The sequence below is a fragment of the Mirounga leonina genome, unplaced genomic scaffold (assembly GCF_011800145.1).
Source record: "Mirounga leonina isolate KUSES-001 unplaced genomic scaffold, KU_Mleo_1.0 Mir_150, whole genome shotgun sequence".
NCBI lineage: Eukaryota > Metazoa > Chordata > Mammalia > Carnivora > Phocidae > Mirounga > Mirounga leonina.
In genome coordinates, this window is record NW_023270374.1 from 36,845,480 (window position 1) to 36,859,732 (window position 14,253).

Consider the following 14,253-nt stretch of genomic DNA (forward strand, 5'->3'; position numbering starts at 1 on the left):
AATAAGAACTACACTTAACACCATAACCCAGCACATACACACACATAACTATAACTAGACCCCAAAACTCACAAAATAACACTCAGATCTGCTGATTGCTTTGAAAACTCCTGCACTAACTGACCTTTTCCTCCTACAGACCACCCTTCCCTTTCCTGTTAAAAGTATGGCAAAGGCCCGTGTGTAAGTACAGCTGTTTACCTCCAGAGAGTTTTCCAGGATGGCCCACTCGAGATGGCAGACTGCGTAGGTGCCTTTGGCTCCCACCCCCAACACCAGCTATACACACAGTCAGGCCCTTTGCTCTTAAACACAGTGATCACCAGGAAAACTAACAGTGTGAAAAATAAGGCCGGGATAAGGTAATAGGACAAGTGACAGGTAATTTAAGAAACAGGAATGTAGGAAAATTATGATTGGTTTTCTTATAAGGATCCAAAGGAGCTCTTGAATCCATAAAATAAGAAATGGAGGTTCTTGGGAAGGAATTACTCAGAGACAAAATAGGAGTCACTGGAAATTTTTAAAATGACAATCAGAAGTTTAATAGAAGGGTTGGGAGGAAATGTTTAAGAAAGCCCCCAGAACACAGATCAAAAAGACAAAATTATAGAAAATATGTTTTTTTAAGTTATAAGCCTTATCCATCAAAAAATGTCTAATTTGACTGTCAGAAATTCCAGCAAGAGAAAACAGTGGAAAAGGTAGGAGGAAATCATTTAAAGAAATAAGATTGAAAATGCTAGGTGCTAAAGAGTATGATTGCCAAAAGACCACACCTAGGTATATCCTCATGGAACTTGAGGATTGCTAATATAAAGATCCTAAAGTATCCAAGTGGGGAAAAAAAGCAAAACCTCCATAGGACTGAAGATCAATGAAACATCACACTTCTCACCAGTCACACTGGACATGAAGCTAATGGAGGAATGCTTTCCAACATCTAGAGGACATTATTTTCTAATTGGAATTCTGTCCCCAGAGGTTCCATAAAGCAAAATCAAGATAGATCAGATCTGTAGGAATTCTACTTTCTAAGCACCTTTTCAGAAGAAGCAGCTTAAGGATGTACTCAAGCAAAACAAGGAAGAAAACCAAGAGAGAGGGGCACCTGGGTGGCTAAGCTGGTTAAGCATCCAAGTCTTGTTTCAGCTCAGGTCATGATCTCGGGTGCCTGGGATGGAGCCCCGAGTTGAGCTCTACACTCAGCGCAAAGTTTGCTTGTCCCTCTCCCTCCTCTTCTGCTCCTCCCCACTTGCACTCCTCCCTGCCTCGTGCCTGTGCTCACTTGCTCTCTCTTAAATAAATAAATAAAATCTTTTAAAAAAGAAAGAAAGAAAAGAAAACCAAGAGAGAGACTTGGGATCTAGGGAACAGTGGATCTCGCCTGGAAATGCGATAAAAGGACATCTCAGGATACTAGCTCTGCAGTGAGCCTGAAGATGATCCAGTGCACACTGGAACATTCTGTCACCGAGGAGGAACATCTCTGATACAGAGAGTGTGGCCGAATTTGAGATTCTAATGAAGACACATCATTGGAAACAAGAAAAGAATTAAAGCAATTAATAAACTCCTGCAAAAACAAAAAGTTATTCCAGACGGGCATGGCTCCTATGTGAACAAACCGGGATATGGCATGATTTTAATTGAGAAGGACCACAGGAAAGACATGACCTTAATGGGAGGAACGATCTCCTGAAAGTGGCTCTGGAATTAGGACACTAGACACACAGAGAAGGAAGCAAAATCCCAGCAGGTTCCTTGGCTCTGCAGTGAACAGTAATCACAAGATGTGAGTGTTCTTTACTGTTTACCAACTTTGAAAACCAAGATCTAGACAGAGCACAGAAAATTGAAGTACAACCCTGAAACCAAAAGCACGAAGCAGTCTATCCACGTTGGCAGTGGGAAAGGAATGGTAACGCTGCTCAAATCGGAGAGAGGAGGAGGTGGGGGAGGGGGTGAGGACACCAACAGCCATAATTCTGCATGGGGGATTTACTGTTTCAGCCAGGGAGAGTGTCCAAAGTGGATGGTCTTGGAACTAGAGGGGCTCACATAGGTGAAAAATGTAAAGTCCTGGAGAAATGAGGGACATTATCATGAGCTAAACCCTCATCTTTTGCATTACTCAGTCAAGAGCTATTGTCTGAAGTTGGCAAACTGGTAAATAAAGAAGGCATAAAGTATGTTACTTAGAGTTATGGAGGTAATCACCAGAATTGCTAAAAATGGCAGCGTTGAGAAGTAGTTGGGCTTACAGTGAGCTGTGAATGCAAAAAAAGGTAGTACTTCATTTTTTCAAATGAGTTATATGATTTTTATTGTTGTTTTTGGCCTGAACTCCTCCATTTTGGAGCTTTTATGTGGAAGGCAAGAACAGGCTTCTTGGTTCTGGCATTCTCTGGGTTGACAGGAGCCCAAAAGTGGTCATCAGAATACTTTACACAGCTGAGGTTGGATGGGGACCCAGTGACACATCAGTGAGTCACATGTTTTATAACTTAAAGATAATGTTTTTCAAGATTTCTTTCTCCTCCCGGGGAATTAATTTCTGCAGACATTAAGTCAGATGCAAGCAAGTCCATTTGTCTCCATTCTCTTCCTCTCTTTCATCACAGCGTGTGTTCGTGTGGGATTTGGATGAGACAATAATTATTTTTCACTCCTTACTCACCGGGACTTTTGCATCCAGATACGGGAAGGTAAGAATCCATTTTGTCTCTTCTCTCTCTCTGTTTTTTTTTTTTTTTTTTTTCCAACATGACAGTCTGTCCAGCTGGTTTGTCCTGGGAATTGTGGGGGCAGTTTATGACGCGGCTTCTCCAACAAAAGCTGCCCCTCTGGGTCAGTCTGGGTTTGAGAGCTCCTATGGAATGTTCCCTCGACATGTGAAAATTTAATTAGCTTCCCCTTCTGTCGTCCCCCATGCCGTTCTTCCAACACATGAAGTGTTCAGCATCCACTTGATAGGATATAAGCTCAGAGTCTTCAGCTGTCTCCCTCCTAAGAGGGCAAGGATACATTGCAGCCAGAAACAGTAATCTTAGCTAAAAAACAAGGTAAAGTATTTTTCTAGTTCCCTGTTGTTTATCTTAGTGTCTCCGGCAGATGAATTCCATTTTCCTTCCATTTTTCTGAGACGAGGGGGAGGCATTTTGTCCTCTCCGGCGTGGACCTTAGCAACAGTTTTGCAAATGTATCATGGACAAAGTATGTCAGGGAACCATCCAGTTAGAATTCTGGGCAAATGCTATCGGCTGAGTGGTGGTGAATGGAAGAAACACTGAAACCACCCTCATAATGCAAAAGTGAACCCAGCTGCTAACACCCAAAGCCTGCCGATTCTCTGCATTCGTCCTGTTGGCTTCCCAGCAAACCACATGTGGAGGCCGTCCCTTCGGGGAGACAGGTGGGGGTGGAGGGGCAGAGCTTTGGAGAACAGGCAAGCTCTCATCTCGTCCGAGGTGACTGACCTGTTGGCAGCTGCTTCCACGCATGGGTAGGAACCATGAGACTCACCAGCGCCTGGAAAATATTTCTGTTTCTGTTTAGAGACCAGAAATATGATTTGACATCACCTCATGGCTTTTCCAGCTGCTCGTGTTTTTATGGGGGTTATAACAAGCTGGATGTGTAATTAGCAAGATAGATTTATCATCTGCCATTATGTTGTAAAGAATACAAAAATGGTGTCGGTGGTGCAGAAATCTCTTGCCATGTTAATATGTCTAGCAGTGCCTACGGGGAATCCGGCGTGTGTCCTTGCACTGAGCACAGCTTAGGTAAAGGATGGCAGAGTCCAGAGCTGCTGAAAACACCAGAGTGGACTTGGCAGCCATTGCAAAAAGTGGGGCCGTCCCAAAGGGGCTGCAGTAGTGAGATCCCCACTAACTCTGGGTGTTTTGGGGTTTTTCTAACTACCCCGGTAAAGCCCCCGCCCGCTAAAAAGCATGCCTCCTCCCTTCTTGCCCTTGGAGATAGCCCACTCTGAAGTCCTACAGCTGCTTTGCAACAGCTGGGCTCTCGTGGATTGTGTAGGGCTGTGTAATCTTGGGGATGGTCTTTTTGTCTGTATCACCACCATTCCTGAAACCAAACTGTGGGCATCCTCAAGACAGGGACAAAGCCCAGAGCACCTTTCTGAGCCCGTGCAACCTGATCCTCTCTCCAACCCTACCACCTAATCCCAGCCACCTCCACCTCCAGCTGTCGATCTTGCCCTTTATAGCTGCCTACGGGGTGGGGGGAGGGGGCGGTCATCCTACAACACAAGCCTAGTCATGTCACTTCCCTGCTGGAAAATGGTCACTGGCCTCCCCATGGACAAACCCTAATCCCAGTCTCCCAAGGCCCTTCATGAGCTGGTTCCTGCCCCGTTCTGCAGCCCTGCTTCCCGCTACTCATCGTAACTTGCTTTCTGTCTGTCCTCAAACCTGGCCACGTTCTCTTCCATCTCTGCTGGGTCTCTCCCAGGAAGCACCGGGTGCAGAGTAGGGAAGTGAGACGGGGGAGGGGAGGCGGCCAATACACTTGGCATAAAGAGTTACTGCTGCAGTTGACTAGGGCTCAGTCCCTCCTGCAGCCCCTGGAAGACTCTGTAGAACACGCATCCGAGTGGACCCACCAACGAGTGAGGGTGCTGGGATATTTATCTGCATCTTCCCTTCCATCATAGGTTGAGGGCTTCTGCTAGAGTATTACCTCCCTGCACTTCTGGCCTGCCCCAAGAAAGCCATAGAGCACGGTGCTCACAATTGAAAGCCTTTGCGTGTACAGGAATGGCCACAGCTGAGGGGCTGTGGGGAAGGGACACCCTGGAAGCCTCTGCTGTAATCTGGAATGTTCTAGCATGTTCTTTTACTAGATGAAATCTTACTTTCAGTTCTCATTTTAAATGTAGCTTCCTTCAAGAGGACTTTGCTAACCACTCTCCTTTATCTAAATTGCAGCTCTCCCTATTACTGAGTTTTTCATCTATAATTATGCACTCACTGTCTGTCTCCCTTCTAGGTTATACGTACCATGAGGGCAGGGTCTGCGAACACTTTTTTACCTACCCAGCCAAACAGTGCCTGGGCCAGAATTGCTCAATAAATATTTGTTGCATGAATAAGTCAGGACGATCCTCTAGAATGAAAGCTACATGATGACAGGCACATTTTTTGCCCTGTTTTGTTCATTGCTTTATCCCCAGTGCACAGAACAGAACCCCCCACTTAGAAGGCTTCAAATAAATATTTGTTGAAGGAAGGAAGGGAAATAGTATCAAAACAAAAAATGCCTAGCTGGTGGCCAACGACCAAATTCAGCCTGCAGACATTTTTGTTTGGCCCCTAGAGTGTTTGAAAAAATGTGAATTTGTCGCCAACATTAAAAAATCAGGAGACTGCACAGACCAAAACAATCCAGATTTCCAACTCTTCTTGAAATATTAGAAAATCTGGCAATCCTGCATTCTCATGTGGCAGCAATCAACAGGAGCTGAGTAGCGACTGGCCTTTTGGGGGGGAGCGTCTGCTCTGCAGCCCAAACACAGCCCCCACTTGGCCTGTTTAACCCACTTATGGGACCCTCCTGGCCTCACTGGCATCTGAGTTCCAACATCTGTCCTAGAATTTCAGAACCACAGAAGGTCGGAGTTGGAAGGACCTAGGAGACCAACATGCCCAAATAGTCTCCATGGCATAGGAGGAGAAACTGAGGCCCAGAGAGAGTAAGATCACCCAGGAGAGAATAAGAGTCGTATTTCAGGCTCACTTGCCTGCTTGTGAGCCCCCAGGATGCCCGGGGAAAACTGAGATGAGCAGCTCTTGGAGCATCCAAGTCCCCTGTGCCATGTTCACTCCAATTCTAGAATTCACCACTCCCTTCTCCAGCTCTCTCCCCTCGGTGAGGAGTGAGGGGCTTTTTTTATTTGCTGAAGCCAGGCACCCCAAGAGAGACCCAAAATAACCATGGCTTAAACAAAACAGTTTATTTCTTCCAAGTAACAGTCCAGGTGTGAGCAGCTCGAGCTGCTCCACCAGCATATACCAGCATCAGGCACCAAGCCCTGTATGTCCTCTGCCATCACAGAACATTGCCCTCATTGGCAAGATAAAACCTGCTCGCCCCCAGGTGTATATTCCAGTCAGTGGGAAGGGGGAACAGGAAAAGGAGAATTTACCCCTCTTTATTTTACTTTATTTTTATTTTTCCCCCCTTCTCTGTTAAAGGCCAGACTCAGAATCTGTGTATGTATATGTATATGACATATCTGTATCTCATTTGTGTTCACATCGCATTGGCTGAAACTTGATCACATGGCCACATGTAGCTGCAAGGGAGTCTGGGAAATGTAGTCTGGTTACGTGCACCATTGAACTTCAGGAATTCTATTATTCTGGAGGGAGAAGGGAAGAATGGATATCGGAGGACAGCTAGCGTTTCCTAGCACAAAGTACCATCTAATAAGAAGAAGAACAGTGAAAGAGGAAAATGTTGAGGAAAAAGATCCTAGAGGGCAATCATATCCAAAGAGAGATCTGGGCTACAGCGATAAACTTGGAAGTCAGAGAAGTATCGAGGACCTAGAGGAACAGGAGTATGAGCCCCATTTTGCAGACAGAGTAACTGAGGCACAGGGAGGTGATATAGTCAAGGTATTCATAATAGAACTAAAACACATGGTTTTGATTTTTGGCCCACAGCTCTTTCTCTTTGTGCTTTTTCCAGAAGCTACAGCTATGTGGAGCTCATTATTAATAGCTGGGATCAAGCAGGAGTCCATTTGAAGCATGGAGTGTTTAAGCTATAAAGGGTATTTATTGGATCACAATAATTGAAAAACTCAGAGGTACCTGGAATTCAGGTTGGGCTGGATCCAGGAGCACAAGCAATGTTCTCAGGGCTTGGTCTTTCTGTATCCCTCAGCCGACTTTCTCCATATAGCAACTCCCTGTCAGCAGTCCCAACTGAAAAAGACATACCTCCGGAATTCCAGCACAGTTCCCAGGCTTGAATCTCATTGGCCCAACCTCTGTGGCTCTGGTTAGCCAGCCTAGATCAAGAGCCGATGCCCAGAGAGAGTAGAGGAGCCAGGTCAGTTCCGTCCCAACCAAATGCACAGAATGGGGGAGGGATGTTTCCCAAAGGAAATTGAAATGCTCTTTCCAGAAGAGGGTGAGGACCATGGAGGTCCAGAATGGGTTCTGAAGGCCGAGACATCCTGTACATCCATGCCAAGGCCCAGTGGCTCTTTGCTTGTGGCCACTGCATTGAGCACTGTACAGGAAGCCGAAGTCATACCAATTGTGGTCCCAGCCAAAGGGGTAACTTGCTGTTTACTTAAGGAAATAAGACCATCAGAGCTGAAATGATTAAGGAATGATTCAAAACAGAGTGTTTGAATTTTCAAACAGAAACTGGGCTCTCTTCCTGTTCCCAATCAGAGGCATGTGCTGCTCGAGGCTGTCATCTCTCCACTTCCTTTCCACCTCTTCCTACCCAGTGCTCAGCGCCAGAGCCTCCCTTTGGTAGCTGTACCTCCCTCATCTTGTGGATCCATTAGAAATTCCCCGGAGAACTGGAGCGGCCAGCAGTCGCCGCCTCTTCCCTAACCTCTCCTCCTCCCACCTCGCTCCCAGCAGTCCCTGAACTCTATTTTTTCCAGCCCGGATTAGGCAAATGCAAGGTGGTCAGGAGCCTTTCTTTGCTGTGGCCAGGAAAGGACTCTAAGAGGGATTCATTGGCAGTCCACCCGCCCCGGGGTTCACAGCAGGTCGGCCCTGACTCCTCCTTTTGTGCCTTGCCTTCCAGGCAGCTCAGTACCAATTGGAAACTCAACTCCAGGACCAGTTGTGTGTGTCTTTTTAATAACAGCCTTCTGGAGATAGAATCCGTGTGCTCTACCTGTACGTTTCGGTCTGTACAATTCAGTGGTTTTTAGGATCTCACAGAGTTGTTCAGCCATCACTAGCATCTAATTTCAGCACGTTGTCATCACCCCAAAAAGAAACCCTGTGCCGCTTAGCGGTCACTCCCTGTTTCCCCCAGTCCCTGGCCACTACTAATCTACTTTTGGTCTCCATGGATTTGCCTCTTCTAGACATTTCTTATAAAATAAATTCAACAATATGTGGTCTTTTGTGACCAGCTTCTTTCACTTAGCATCCTGTTTTCGAGATCCATCCATGCTGTAGTGGGTACCTGTACTCCATCCCTTCTCATTGCCATGTGATTCTCCCTTGTATGGACTGTACTACATTTTGTCTGTCCCTTCATGAGTTGAGGGACAGCTGGGTTTGGGGCTCTTATGAATAATGCTGCTGCGAACATCTGAGGACCAACTTTTGCAGGGACACCTGTCTTCAGTTCCCTTAGGTATGTACCCAGGAGTGGAATTGCTGGGTCATATGGTAACTCTAGGTTTAACATTTTGACCAACTGCCAAACTGTTCTCTGGGATAGTTGCACCATGTTATGATCCCCTAAGCAGTGTGTAAGGGTTCCAATTTCTCCACCTCCTCACCAACACTTGTTAGTGTCTTTTTGGTTATAGTTCTCCCAGTGGGTGTGAAGTGGGATCTCATGGTGGTTTTGATTTGCATGTCCTTAATGACTAATTATATTGACTAGTGATGTCTCATGTGCTTATTGGCCATTTGTAGTATCTCTTTAGAGAAATATCTATTCAGATCCTTTGCCCACTTCTTTATATGTCTTTTTCTTATTGACTTCTAAGAGTTCTTTATATATTCTGGATATATATGTGATTTGCATTATTTTGCAACAGCAGGTAATGTGATTTGCAAATATGTTTTCTCCATTTGGTGGACTGTCTTTTCACTTTTTGGATGGTGTTCTTAGAAGTATTTGAAGGATTTCATGGGAGAAGGATTGAAATTAAATTTGAGAAAATGTAGCCAGGGAATGAGGCCTCATGGAGAAGCTCAATGTTGAATAAAGACTTTAAGGGGGTCGCCAGGGTGGCTCAGTCAGTTAAACATCTGCCTTCGGCTCAGATCAGGATCTCAGGATCCTGGGGTCAAGCTCCACATTGGCCTCCCAGCCCAGCGGGGAGCCTGCTTCTCCCTCTCCCTCTGCCCATCCCCACCATTCATTCTCTCTCTCTCTCAAATAAATAAAAAAAATTAAAAAAAAAAAAGACTTGAAGTAGAGGAACAGATATCTGGTGGAAGAGCAGAGGGAGCGGCAAGTGCAAAGGCCCTGAGGCAGAAGTTTGCCTGGTGGATTTTAGGGACAGCAAGGAAGCTGACATGGTTGGAGCAGAGCAAGCAAGGAGGAGAGTAGTAATTCACCAGGCTTTTACTCTGAAGGCTTGGAGTAGAGGAAGGACAGGATCTGAGTTCTATTTCTAAGAATCCCTCTGGCTGCTCCCCTGGGGAGAGTAAACCACAGGGGAGCAAGGTTGGAAGCAGGGAGACCAGTGAGCAGGCTACTGCAAGTCCAACTGAAAGAGATGGACAAGGGTGGTAGAGGTGGAGTGGTGACAAGTGTGGCAATCTGGATATATTTTGAAGGCGGAACCAACCACAGATCAAGAACGCAACATGATTCTTTATTCTCTCACACTGGGCTACAGAGATGTCCTAGTTTCTGCCCAGGGTCTTCCTCTGAAGAGACCTGACCTATTCGCCCCCTATTGCCAACGAGAAAATTCCTCTTGAACAAACTCTCCCTATTTTTTGCACAGTGTGCTATATGCCAACTAGTCTGCTTTGAGCACTATGATTTTTTAAGTTGGACCTCACATGCAGGCATTGAGCTATTCATATTCATTGTGCACACAAAGCCCCTCTCTTGTTTCACGGGGGTAAAAATGTGTGTTTCCTTCCAGACCCATTTGGATCTTCCTCCTCCCCTCCCCATGGTTTAATGTGGTAGATTCTGTTTGTTCTCCTGTGACATATGTTCGGGATTTTTGCGTCCATTTCTGTCACGTCTGTAAACAGCGTTGTTTAAATACCCCATGTTTCTCACTTCTCTCCTGCTCTGTGGTTTTGGATCCTTCCACGTCATCCTACAGCCAACGCCAGTGTTCTGACTCAGTGGTTCTCAACTGGAGGTGACTTGGCCCCCACGGGACATTTGGCAATGTCACAGCCATTTGGGGTTGTCACAGCTTAGAGGGGTGCTACTGGCATCTAGTGGCTAGAGGCCAGGGATGCCGTGAAACATCCCACAATGCACAGGATGCCCCCGCCACAGAGATTGATCTGACTCCAAATGTCTATACCTTGCGTCTAACCACTGCTCTGGATTCCATGTTAACCTTCTCTGCCCTCCCCACGAGGAGGACTCCTAGGCTCCCCCAACTCCCCACTCACACAGACAATGCTGTGACAAGCATCCTTCGAGGACTCTTGAGCTTTGCACATTCTCTCACTGAATCCCCACCACAGATCTGTAAGGATCACTGCTGCTCCTATTATACCCACTTCTGAAGAAACTGATGCTCAGAGAGGTGGTGTGATTCAGCCATAGTCACCCAGCTTGGAAGGGAAGAAAGCCAGGGTGTGGCCCACTGCTCTCAACCATGCATCTAAACGGCATGCTCAGCGAGCCATGTGAATGTTCTCAGGGTAAAAATGAAAAGCTACTGGAGTGAACACTTCTGCTTGACTCTGAACTCCAAGGGGGCACGGACTGGCTCTGATGTGTTCATAGCTTCATCCCCTGGCACCCAGCAGTGCCTGGCACATCTGCTTGACAAGTATTTGTTGAATAAACAAATAAATAAATAGCTTGCGGGCAGGGAGTTTTAAGTGTGAGCAATTGCAAGCACTGCAGAAATGGGATTCCAGGGTGCCTGCCTTCGAGGGAACAGATGTCCACACACATGACAAGACAGGGGCTTGTCATGTTCTCTCCGGGGCCAAGATGCTGGGTGCTAGCCTGGCCTCACCCAGAGCTTGGCCCACAGCAGGGGCTCAGTGAAGGCCATGGAGTATTGAGCAAGTGACCCCTCTAGGCAGGCTAGCGGCCAGGGACATTTTGGCAGGTGGGGGCCCTGGGCTGGAGCCAGGTGGCCCTTGATGCCTGCCTGAGCAGAATCCTATCCAGGGTTTCCTTCCACGTCATGCCTTTAAAGGCCCATGCCTTCCTCAATCCGAAAAGATTCGAGGTTTCAAACTGGCAGTGCAGGGCCAAACCTGCCTAAAGACAGGTTTAGTCTGGTCCCCTGGCATTTCCTTAAGTTCTCAATTCATTGCTGATATTTTTTTATATCTTTTTTTTAAAGATTTTATTTATTTATTTGAGAGAGAGAGAGCATTAGCAGGGGGGAGAGAAGCAAGCAGAGAGGGAGAAGCAGGCTACCCACCAAGCAGGGAGCCTGATGTGGGACTCAATCCCAAGATCCTGGGATCATGACCTGAGCCCAAGGCAGATGCTTAACCTACTGAGCCACCCAGGCGCCCCTATATCTCTCTCTTTTTTTGAGAGAGAGAGAGTGCACACGCATGTGGGGGCAGGGACAGAGGGAGAGAGAGAGAGAGAGAATCCTAAGCAGACTCCACTCCCAGTGCAGAGCCCAGCACAGGGCTCAATCCCACGACCCTGAGATCATGACCTGAGTTGAAACCAAGAGTCAGATGCTTAACTGACTGAGCCACCCGTGCACCCTGCCAGTATTTTTAAATCTGGGTATTTTACATAAAAATCTGGACATCTCGGGCGCCTGGGTGGCTCAGTCGGTTGGGCGACTGCCTTCGGCTCAGGTCATGATCCCAGGGTCCTGGGATCGAGTCCCGCATCAGGCTCCCTGCTCTGCGGGGAGCCTGCTTCTCCCTCTCCCACTCCCCCTGCTTGTGTTCCCTCTCTCGCTGTGTCTCTCTCTGTCAAATAAATAAATAAAATCTTAGAAAAGAAAAAAAAAATCTGGACATCTCACTTCTCTTGAAAACTGGGGTCTGGCAACAGCAAGCCTGAGTTTTCAAAGAGTGGGGACCTCTGACAGGACATACACCCTCAGGTGCCCCTCAGCCCCCTCACTGGGTGGCAGACTATGGAGCTCTTCCCCTCGTGGATGGTGCCTCCTTTGTCCCCGGAGACACATCTGTGACCCACCGAGGCCAGGTTGTGCCCAGAGTGTGTGGGATGTGTGGGGGCAGAGATCACTGGCCCCTGGTTCCCTCCAGCCGACCTCTAAGCTCTATCAGGTCGTTCTAAGCTGTGCCTTTAGCATCCTCTCGGAAACACAGGGTGTCTCCTTCCTCATGAGCATCTGTCTAGGGAAGCTGTTACGGCTGGGGGTCTGTTCGCTCAGAGGGCTGTAGACCCCTACCACCAGCACCACCTCCCCCTCCTCCAACAGCTGGAAGGGAAGCAGTGCTCCTCACCCATGTCCTCACGCAGGGCTCTCCGCCCTTCCTGATGAGGTCTAAACGCCCTTTCGACAGCTCAGAGCACCACTGCGTGGTTCGTCTCTTGCGGGGATTGCTTGGTGCTAGAATCACATCACCGTCATCATCATTAGGCGGCTAGGTTGGAATTTTCATTACAGCGGCACTGTGAGCACCCCGCCCTGTCCCCTTAGCCCTCCCCATTCCTGTGGGCACAATGGCTTCCCTCTGCCAGGACCTGTGACACTCTGGGCGGGGGCTCTTCACAGTCTCCCGGACGGCCCCAGTTGCACACAGCAATGACCCGCTCACTGACCCGCCCTTGTTGACTTCCTTCCCCTGCCCTCACTTCCCTACTCGGCCACCCGGGCTTCCCGGGGTCTCCTCTCAGATAAGCTGCTCGCAGCGGACTCCTAGGCTCAGGGGCTGCTTCCGGGGAGACCCAGACTCAGACCCCAGGGAGGTCCGAGTGTTCAGACTTCCTCCCGATTCCAGGAATGGGAACTCTTCATTGTCAGCACCCTGTTGTCACATAAGCCCTCCCGGCAACGTGAAGTGTGGTCCGGGGCCCGGCATCAGCAGGGAGCTGTTAGAAATGCAGAGTCTGGGCGCCTGGGTGGCTCAGTTGGTTAAGCGACTGCCTTGGGCTCAGGTCATGATCCTGGAGTCCCAGGATCGAGTCCCGCATCGGGCTCCCTGCTCAGCGGGGGGTCTGCTTCCCCCTCTGCCCTCTTCCCTCTCGTGCTCTCTGTCTCTCATTCTCTCTCTCTCAAATAAATAAATAAAATCTTTAAAAAAAAAAAAAAAAAGAAATGCAGAGTCTTGGGTCCCAGATGCACTGAACCAGAACGGACATTTAAACTTGACTCGCAGGTGATTCCTTCACACATTAGTCTGTGCCGCAAGAGGTAAGCCATGAATTCACTCGGTGACCGCTTTTCTCGTGGATCCGGCCCGCCCGCCAGCCTCTTTGCGCGTCTGGAAGAGGCTGGGTAGAGAGCCTGGCCAGATCTCGGCTCTCTGCTCATTCCCCCCCACCCCACGGCCCCTCTGCCCCCTCCGACCAGCCACAGTCCTCCCCCACTCCTCAGCGGGTGTTATTACGTGATTCCGGCTCGGATTCCGGAATCCAATACCCAGCGCAGTGCCATCAGGATTCAATCAGATCCAGTTGGCGATACACGGCTGAGCCTGTCCGTTACCGCTTTACAAACTGAGAAGAAATAAAAAACCCCGGTTTTATGACCCAGCAGTTAAAAACTATTTGTAGAAGTTGCTACGGTTCAAATCAAAAGTGCCCTCCCTGGAGGACTATTAGTTAATTCAGAGGACCACAGATTCTTTCCTTCTCTTTCTTTTTACCCCATCTACCTTGAGATGCAGCTCTAATTCACTTCTGCCGCTCAGACATCGAGGGCTTTCCATCCTTTGACAAACACAAGCCAAAGTGCTTAAGGACATCTGTTTATTTTATTTCTTTAATGAGAAAACCTTCCAATTTCTCCGGGCTCAGCTGTGTTTATTTACACTGTGTTAGCCATGTGAGGCTAGCACCTTGGAAGTTTAAAGTCCTGGTGGGGCCCTCGAAGCGGCCTCCAGCTCTGAAATGGAGTCAGCCCTGCCCAAGGAAAACAGAGTCCTTGGAACTCTATAAAATAGATTTTCAAAATAAATACTGCCTAATTCACTCGGTAGATGTGGATTAAGTCAAGATGAATACAATTTGGAAAGGATTTTCTGAGGAAGTCGGAGATTTCTTTCCCCCACTGGGGGTTAAACCTTGTATTTAAATCTTTGTTTTTCCCCCTCCAGCTCTCTTTTCAGTTAAGGGAAAGGTATTTAGTCTTTGTGGCTAATAAAGAAATGAGGACTTTGATTGGCCTTCGAGAGCTGTGATTATTTT

The 14,253-nt window shown here is 47.8% G+C and overlaps 1 protein-coding gene across 1 annotated transcript in view; it reads left to right on the forward strand.

Moving 5' to 3' along the window:
- Window positions 1-14,253, forward strand: part of LOC118011063 (eyes absent homolog 2) — a 131,945-nt gene that overhangs the window by 44,629 nt on the left and 73,063 nt on the right. The window contains exon 5 of the mRNA XM_035005634.1: window positions 2,625-2,708. Coding sequence (XP_034861525.1) covers window positions 2,625-2,708 — 84 coding nt within the window. The remainder of the gene's footprint in view (window positions 1-2,624; window positions 2,709-14,253) is intronic.